The sequence below is a fragment of the Chiloscyllium plagiosum genome, chromosome 29, assembly GCF_004010195.1.
Source record: "Chiloscyllium plagiosum isolate BGI_BamShark_2017 chromosome 29, ASM401019v2, whole genome shotgun sequence".
In the NCBI taxonomy this organism is placed as follows: domain Eukaryota; kingdom Metazoa; phylum Chordata; class Chondrichthyes; order Orectolobiformes; family Hemiscylliidae; genus Chiloscyllium; species Chiloscyllium plagiosum.
Window position 1 is genome coordinate 37,569,417 of NC_057738.1, and position 9,494 is coordinate 37,578,910.

The following is a 9,494-nucleotide window of genomic DNA, read 5'->3' on the forward strand; positions in this document are numbered from 1 at the left end:
TCCCCTTGCCGACACCAAATTACACCATTTCTGCAAAATATCCTCTCTCTCAGAAACAAAGGCTGGCAAATGATGTGCAGGTTAGGTGGATTGGACATCCTAAATTGCTCATAGTGTGCAGGCTAGGTAGATTAACCATGGGAGTTGCAGGGTTAGAGGGATACGGTAGGTGGAGTAGGTCTGGATGGGATGCTCTTTGGAGGGTCAGTGTAGACTCGATGAACTGAATGGCCTGCTCCTACACTATAGGGATTCTAAATACACCCAGTTCAAGCCTTCACTCTGTTCAGAATCAATCTTGGTGCCTTGATGCCACTAAGGATCTGTCTCACTGACAGCAGCAGTTCATCATTTAATCACTACTTTTCCCCATTCTTACACTTTACTGTCCCCTCTCTTTTACCGAGGATCCCTTTGTGATGCATTCAAACTGCGATTTGATTTTTAAATGAACTAATTTTGCTCGATTAGTTTGCCTCTCTAACCTTTGTGGCTTTGATTGTCTGTGGAACTTCTCTATAAACTGATTTCATGATCTGGTCTCTGTACCTCCTGCTCCCATCCCATTGTTGAATCAAGCCCAAACCTTGACGTTTCCCTTGTGGAAGATTAGTGTTTGATTCACCTTTTGGATTGGGATCTTTGGCAAGTTACAATGCTGCGATGGTTTGTTTTCAATTTAATGGCTCTTTGTGAGCAAATATAACTGACCCACTGTTGTGTTTCTTACCCAAGTGGGGATATATCTTGGGGAGGGTGGTGTAGGCCAGGGGATCTATAGCCAGAACTATGAGGTAGAGATCTGGAATGATTTCTCTTTGGATGTGTTGACTGGACATAAGGTTTCAATTACTTTTTTTTTCTGCAGTTTCTTGAATAAATCAGGGCAGGACTGTTGCCTTCCTTCCAATTGCCTCTGACACCATGGAGCTGAGAGTAATTCCCCTCGTACTCCTGGTTCTGTGTCTCCTGCAGATGACCCATGAGCAGGTAATCAGAAACAAACCGAGGAAGAATGGGGCTGCAAAGAAAGGTAAGCTGGGTCCCTCTCCTTTAGAGGTCAGATGGGGTTTACTCCAGAGCCAGCCAGGGGTTAAAGGACCCAAGGTCTGTGCTTACCTCCACTGAGGAGGTAACAGGGACAGCAATGAGCCCTGTCCGCTGATTGTCAAGGTGCAGGAGTTGCGAAACTGTGATGCCCGCCAGTGTCAAATAGCTACTAGCAGGCATTTCAACACAGCCAGTGAGGGAGGTGAGCTTCAGGAAGGGACTGGACAGAGCGAGTGTTACAGGGCTGCAGCATGCATCATTATTTCAGAGAGGAGGAGGAGTGGAGAAATAAGTGTGGAGTGAGTAGAACTGAAGATACAAGTTAAAGTACTGTCTGACAACATTTCACATCTTCACCTCTTTGTTTATGAAATCAGGAAATTTATACCAGAATTTGTTGGCAGTGGTTAGGCTTCCCAATGCTTAAAGGACTGTAATCTCACTAGACATTACAAGCAAATGTGTTTATTAGACTTGCAAACTGTGCAGATATGTGGTTTATGTAATAGTTTTGGTTATGCCACGAGGTACTATTTTTGATTTCTCATTAATCACTGTCACTTGTCCTCAATTAAGAAGTAATATAATCTTTCTGAAATACGGACAAAGTTAAAATTCGCACAACACCAAGTTATAGTCCAACAGGTTTATTTGGAAGCACAAACTTTTGGAGTGTTGCTCCTTTGTCAGGTAGCTAGTGGAGTGGGGTCATAGGACACAGAATTTATAGCAAAAGACCATAGAGTCATACACTGATGCGATATATGGAACAAACCTAAATTGCTGTTAAACCTTTCACCTTTTAGAATGGGTTGCAGGTTTCGATTCATTCAATTCACTCAGAAAGCTGGCATTTCCAAATAAACCTGTTGGACTATAACGTGGTGTCATGTGATTTTTAACTTTGTCCACCCCAGCCCAACACCAGCACCTCCACATCTGTGAAATGTTGCAGGAAAGTGGTTATGGCAGTGCCCATTGATCACAGAGTTTACTTCTGGCAGGATAATTGAGACACTGAAGATGTTGGAATCTTGCACTTCCAAGAGCAACCAGGAACTTAGCATCACATCTGAAAAATCCCACTCCAGACAATGCAGCAGTCCCTCAATAACCCAACAGGAGCGACCACCGAGATTGTGTGCACAAGTAGTGGAGTGGGACTTGAACCCAGAATCTTCTGATTCAGAGGAGGTTGCAAGTCCTTCACTAAGATGGAACATAATAATGGAGAGGGGTCATTATAATTGAGCAGAATTACTTCCCTGTTATTCGGGATGCAACCCTGTTAGTCACTAGGTAATACGGAGGTTTGTAGAGAAACTACATACAGTTGACTTCATGAGATACTCTGACTGCAAACACTGAGAGATATAATACACTACTGCAAAGAGGGATATACATCTGAAGTTTCTCAATGTGCACTCGTCAGGACACAATACAAGAATGCCAAATTTCTGACGAGCACAACAGTTTACACCATAGGAGAAAAAGGTGCTGATTTGTTGGCACCTTGACTCTGAATAGCCAAGACATTGCCATGGAGAAAACATAGCGGAACTAAAGGCTTCCCAAACTCCCATGTTTTTCAAAGAGGAATACAAGGCATGAACATATTCCTTTTGTTTGCAGAGAATGGGTCATTGCATCTGAATGTGTGCCATTTCAAGTAGGTTTAAATGACTCGCTTAATTAAACTTTTTGGAATTGCCCTGGAGCTTGCTGAACCTATATTTGTAGTTGCTTTCTTTGTTGCAACATTTCACCCATTAAGAGTCAACTTGACAACCAATCAGCACCCTTTTGTCATGTCGCATAAATTGTGATCATTTGCAATTTGAAATTCTATATGTTTGGTTCTGATGTGTGTAAGTTGAAGAGCTTCAGCAGCATATCCCTTTTATCAGAAACCCTGCTACTCTTTAAAATAGTGCCTTGGGATCTTGAACAACCACCTAATAGAGATGACATGTCCCTGGTTTAATGTCTCATCAAAAAGACGGCAGCTCCGACTGTGCAGCACTCCCTCAGTACCGCACAGGAGTGTTAGGCTTAGCTATTGTGCTTAAGTTTCTAGATGTATGTGAGTAAAGGATGGAGGGTATCAGTACAATAAGGGCTGTCATTGGCTGTATTTCTGCTACAAACAATGGAGTTTATTAATGGATGATTGACTGGATATCCAAGCCAAGAATGTCAGAAATAAGGGCAGTTGCTTGGAGTGTGGCGATCTATTTCCATTGGTGCCCTTGCCGTGTGACTGGCTACAGCATGCCTTCCCAAAGTAAGGTCAAAGATCGTGATGCCTACCGAGTCAAATAGCTGCCAGCTTACAGCTGAGGGCACCTCTTTGTGCTGGGAATGCAAGATTCATTAAGGGACTGGGAATGGATGTAATGGGTGAGGGGAGTGGTTTGATGATGCATGGCAAGTATGCTGTGAAAGTGAAATTCTGGTACAATGCATCATTGAAGTCGGAACAGAGAGAGAACCAGGAAGGGAGGAGGTGGAACCTAATGCTAGCTAACACATTCACAGAGAACGGAATTATAACAGATAGCGAGCAGGAACCAGTGTCAAATCCTCTATCTGTGACTAAACCTATTTTAAATAATTGAATAAAACAATTATCCTGAGTCATATTGATGAATCATAGTCATCTTCTTAGTCAACTTAAATTAAAAAAAATATTAGTGACAAAATATACAGGTTGCCAAAGCTTTCAGACTTGTGTTCATCAGGTCAAATGCAAGATGGCCATGGTTTTCAATGCCAGTGTGATGTCAGGTGTGTAGCTAATGTTCCAACGATTGACTGACCAAACACAGGAAAATATTTGTTCCGTTGTTCAAAGTGGGCAGAGTACAGCCAACCGATGGTGCCTACAAAACTTAGAGTTATTAGATGGGATTCCACAATTGGGCACCACTCGCTTAACAATCCCAAGTGTGCCAATGGCTGCATTGACAACCAATTAAAATAACCTGTTAGCTCATCAAGTGTCTTATTTATGCATCAGAGAAACAATATACCTTCCTGTGCAGCCTTGTACCTTTGGGAATTACCCATCAGGCTTTTGGGCCTTATAGTTTCCCATTCATTTTTCCATTTGTTTATCCATGGCAACGTCTCAACCAATCAGAATGACCAATTGACACCCTTTACATTCTTAGCATAAATTATTGTCATCATTTGATTCTTGCATTCTTGCATTTGTCCTGATGACTGCAAAATGAAAAGATTTGGCAAAATGTTACCCTTGTCAGTGATATTCACCCCTCCACAACCAAACTGGTATAAGTAGCCAATGTCTTTGATCCCCACTCCCCGTTGGTATTTTTAGATTGATTTTCTACACGCCCAACCTTTTGCAGCATGACCACTCACTTCATGTCCTTCACCTTTGGACAGCTATGGTGACGCTAAGTATGATCGAAGACATCAATGATCAGATTGCTCAGATCATTAACGAGGTGAACGTACTGAAGGAGAAACAGGCACTGCAAACAGGTAAAGGGGAGTGGGCCGGGATGGTGCTGGCGGTGAATCATACAAGTGGGAAAGTCTCCTTACGTTTGCGAGACTGTACCTGGTGTACTCTGTACAGGTTGGTCTCCTTGCTTAAAGATGGATAATACTTGCACTGGAAATAGTTCGTCCTGGAATGGAAGGGGTTGTTTCATGAGGAAAGGTTGGGTGGGTTGGGCTGATACTCACTTGGAGGTGATGTTACTGAATGATGAGATTCTGAGGGGGCTTGAAGGGGTAGCTGCTCAGATAATGTTTCCTTTTAGGGGGTTTGGGGCAGTTTCAAAATAAGGAGTCCACTATAGATGGCAGAAATAAGCAGGACTTGTCTCAATCTTTGAAATAGTCTCTGTCAGTGTGCAGTGGAGGCTGGGTCAATGAATATGTTCAAGGCGGAATTATATTAATATTGATTGAGACGGGAGTCAAGGCTGATAGGGGATAGGCAGAGACTTAAGGCTGAGACCATAGCCAGATGAGCGAGGAACATATTGAAAGGTGAACATAGAACATAGAATATAGAAAAGTACAGCACAGAACAGGCTCTTTGGCCCATGATGTTGTGCCGGGGATTAATCCTAATGTAAAATAAAATAACTATGCACCCTCTAATGCCTGAACACTGCACCCCACCTTTCTTATAGGTACAGATGAACCTCAATTATCTGGCATTCAATTAACTGAATTTCAGATTATCCGAACAAGATCACAAGATCCCAATGCTTGGCTAACTGTGTTATCTGGCATTGATTATCCAGCATTCGACTAACCGAACAAAATACTCCCTGCCCATGTCCTTCGGATAATCGAGGTTCCTCTGTACATAGAAAATAAGAGCAGCGATAGGCCATTCAGCCCTTCGAGCCTGCTCGGCCATTCATTATGATCCTGGCTGACCATCCAACTCAACAATCTGTTCCTGCTTTCCCCCCATACATTTTGATCCTTTTAACCCCCCAAGTGCTATATCCAGCTCCTTCTCGAAAACATTCTGGGTTTTGGCCTCCGCTGCTCTCTTTGGTGGTCAATTCCACAGCTTCCCCACTCTCTGGGTGAAGACATTTCTCCTCATCTCAGACCTAAATGATTTATCCTGAATCCTTAGACCGTGACCCCTGGTTTTGGACTCCCCGGTCATCAGGAACATGGACTGAGTGAGGTCCCACCTTGGATCCTCACTTGGTCACAGACTATCTCCTTTGGTAGCGCAGGCAGTATTACACATTCTTCAAACTCCAGTGAGGATCCAAGATTTGGCTTTACTCAGGCTACTGATGGAGAGTAGAAGAACCAGGGATGCTCAAAGAGTGTAAGAGACAGGAGCCAGGGTCCACTATCTGACCATTGAGCCTGTTCTGCTAGTCACTAAGTCATGGCTTACCTCATTGTGGCCTTAACTCCACATTCCTGCCTGAGCCTGATCATCTCTCTTGTCAATCAAAAATCTGTCTTATTTGTCCTTGAAAGTGTTCAATGACCCAGTCTCCACTGCTCAGGGTAAGAGATTTCCAAACACGCAGAGAGGAAAAAAACACAATTTACCTCAGCTCTGTTTTAAATGGGAGAACCTCTATCTTGAAATGGTGCCCCTCGTTCCAGAAAGAGAGAGCCTCTCAGTATCTACCCTGTCAAAGCCCTTTGAGATCTTATATGTTCGATACAATGTCTCTGAGTCACTGGTTGGGTATATTCAATGTGGTCCCCTTATGGTTATGGAGGTGTAACAACTTGGACTCAAATATCACGTATGACAAATGATGAAACCGAATAATAATAATTTTAATAACTTGTGAAGTGGCACAGAGAAGCAAAGAATAAAATGACTGGATTGTTATAAAAACTCAATCTGGTTGATAAAAGCAGGCAGTGGCCTAGTGGTATTATCACTAGACGGTTAATCAAGAGACCCCCAGACAACATTTTGGGGACATGGGTTTGAATCCTGCCATGGCAGATGGTGGAACTTGAAACTAATTAAAAAATTCTGGCATTAAGATTCTCATGTTGATTGTTGACCACATTGAAACCCACCTGGTTCACTGAGGTCCCTTTAGGGAAGGCAACTGCTTTACCTGGGCTAGATTACATGTGAGGAGAAAGTGCAGATGCTGCAGATCAGAGTCAAGAGTGTGGCACTGGAAAAGCAGAGCAGGTCAGGCAGCATCCGAGGAGCAGGAGAATCAGCGTTTCAGGCATAAGCCCTTCATCATCATTCCTGATGAAGGACTTTTGCCCGAAACATTGATTCTCCTGCTCCCTCAGATGCTGCCTAACCTGCTGTGCTTTTCCAGCACCACACTCTCGACCTAGATTACATGTGACTCCTGTCCCACAGCAATGCAGTTGACTGTTAACTGGCCTCTGGACAATTAGGGACGGGCAATAAATACTAGTATTGCCAATGATGCCCACATCCTGTGAATGACTAGGAAAAATGAAGGGAGGCTAACTTCCCAGGCTGATAATGGAATTTGAATTTGATAAAAATCTGGAATTAAGATTCTATTGACGACCATGTCAGACCATTGTTGATTGTTGGAAAGCCCCATCTGGTTCATTCATGTCCTATAGGGTAGAAAAATGTTATCCTTACCTAGTCTAGCCCACATATGAATGCAATCTCAGATGATGGCGTTGACTTAATGATCATAAGCAACTAGACATGGCACAATATCTATAATGGTTTACTGGTGTTGGGTGCATCTTAAGAAGAAGCTACACAAAGTCTTCCTTCCAAAGTAAACCCAACGACGTCCACATTAGATAATGTTGGGGAAGCGAGTCATTGCATTATCACTAACCCATCCCACACCCCATGTTCTCTGTCCAGTGTGCCTGAGAGGGCTCAAGGTTTACCGTAAATGCTTCCTCCTCATGGACGGACAAAAGAACTTCCATGAAGCGTCTGACGATTGCATCATGCATGGGGGCATCCTCGGCGTGCCACACAACTACCACGAGAACAATGAGCTGTACAACTACGCCAAGACGACCCTGGGGGACGAGCACGACATCTGGGTTGGCATCACTGACATCGCAACTGAGGGAGACTGGGTGGATGTGTCTGGAAAGGCCACCAACTACACCAACTGGGAGACCATTCGCCGCCAACCCGATGGTGGCACAAAGGCCAATTGCGTGGCAATGTCAGGCCCGGCTAACGGCAGGTGGTTTGACGACTCCTGTGTGCTCCAGAAAAATTACTTCTGTCAATTTAACATTCTTTAATAGCTGCAGAGTTTCACCTCATGTATAGCCTGACTGGTTTAGTCTCGCTACGGATGCTTTGGGGTTTTTGTTTCAGTGATGATACCTTGCGAGCGGTACAGGTACAAAGTGATTCTCATTGACCCAGGTTGACTGTCCTCTTCATTCCTTAACATTCTGTCCATTCAGGACTATGTCTGTTTTGGAGATGGTAGACCAAGGTAACCACCATGATGCCAGGATGCCACCAATCCTGGACCCACATGAATACCACAGGCCATACGGATAAAACCCAGTGGAACGCCCCCTTCTCCCCTGCCCTTGTCTTTCTCTGTGCAGTACAGTGAACATCAGGAGCTGAGCAGAGTAGGGGAGGCTGGAAGGGGCAGTTAGGTTGGTCAAACCAACCCACCCCCATCATCTCTCTCCATGCCAGGCTGCTTCGACACTGAAGCACAGGTACACCTGGTTGTACTCCCCTTCTTGTGGTTTATTTGCTAACTCAGCTGTGCAGGAATTCATAGCTTGCTTGGCTCTGTGGCTAGTCCAGGTTTCTTGCCGTGCCCATTGTAAACACAGTAATGCATGCTACTGTTGTGACCAGAAATAAAACCATTCATTCAAAGACAAAGGAAGTTGCTGTATTGTATTCCCATCCAACTGAGTGTGAGTGAGTGTGTGTATGTATGTAAGTGCATGTGAGTGTGCACCTGTGTATGTTTGTGTGTGAATGCATGTGAGAGCAAATGTGTGTAAGATTGCGTGTATGTCTTGATTTATGTATATGTGTGTGTTCATGTCTATGTGTGAGTGTGTAAGAGTGTGTTTAGGTATGTGCATGGCTGTGTGTGTGTGTGAGTGTGGTGTGTTTTGTTCGGTGTGTGTGTGTGCCCTCCCACTAAAAAAGGTAGCTGTAATTCCTTCAGCTGGAGGTGCATCATTTAATCCTCCCTCATCACCACCCCATTTCCCCGGCACTGTCTTGAACACAAACTCTGCCCCTTGCCTCACAGACACACACTCTCTCTCTCTCTCTCTCTCTCTGAAATCTGAATTTACTTCAGGAACTACACACATTATGTCACATGTTCGCTCAAAACCTCCTGAGGGGTTTCCTCAGCTTCAGCTACTATTACAGTTTATTGAAGGTTGCATTATTATTATTACAGTGATGCCCAAAAAGTTATTCCAACCCCCACAATGAATGAATGTTGTCGCAGATCACTACCATTGCTCCTATTTCTCAGACAGCGGCTATTGATAAGATGTTTTGCCTGTGCCATTTGTATCTCCTCCAGCCATCTTTTATTTCATTCCATTACTCTCCCACTTCACCTTGCATCGTCAATAAATGCTGGCCTAGTCAACAACACCCAAATCCCTTGAATGAGAAGGGAATACACTTGTGGGATGTGGGCATTGCTGGCTGGGCCAGCACTTATTGCCCATCCCTAGTTGCCCCTTGAGAAGGTGGTGGTGAGCTGCCTTTTTGAATCGCTGCAATCCATGTGATATGGGTTGACCCACAATGCCCTGAGGAAGGGAATTTCGCGATTTTGACCCAGTGACAGTGAAAGAACAGGTGTTACATATTTCCAAGTCAGGATGATGAGTGGTTTGGAGGGGGGCATGCTGAAAGAGGTTGGTGTTCCCATGTATCTGCTGCCCTTGTCCTTACAGATGGAAGTGGTTGTGAGTTTGGAAGGTGC

The 9,494-nt window shown here is 44.1% G+C and overlaps 1 protein-coding gene across 1 annotated transcript; it reads left to right on the top strand.

The window, feature by feature from the left end:
- The first annotated feature begins 898 nt into the window (after positions 1-898).
- Positions 899-8,416, top strand: LOC122564530 (tetranectin-like protein). Its single transcript, XM_043719576.1, has 3 exons — positions 899-1,033; positions 4,462-4,560; positions 7,409-8,416. The coding sequence occupies exons 1-3, from the start codon at positions 925-927 to the stop codon at positions 7,804-7,806; spliced, it is 606 nt and encodes a 201-aa protein (XP_043575511.1). The 5' UTR covers positions 899-924; the 3' UTR covers positions 7,807-8,416.
- Positions 8,417-9,494: the final 1,078 nt, after the last annotated feature.

Bases quoted from the DNA above. Each gene is read 5' to 3' on its own strand.
- LOC122564530 (XM_043719576.1), top strand. From the start codon at position 925: ATGGAGCTGAGAGTAATTCCCCTCGTACTCCTGGTTCTGTGTCTCCTG. The intron at 1,034-4,461 runs GTAAGCTGGGTC...ACCTTTGGACAG, and splicing joins GAATGGGGCTGCAAAGAAAG to CTATGGTGACGCTAAGTATG. The intron at 4,561-7,408 runs GTAAAGGGGAGT...TTCTCTGTCCAG, and splicing joins GAAACAGGCACTGCAAACAG to TGTGCCTGAGAGGGCTCAAG.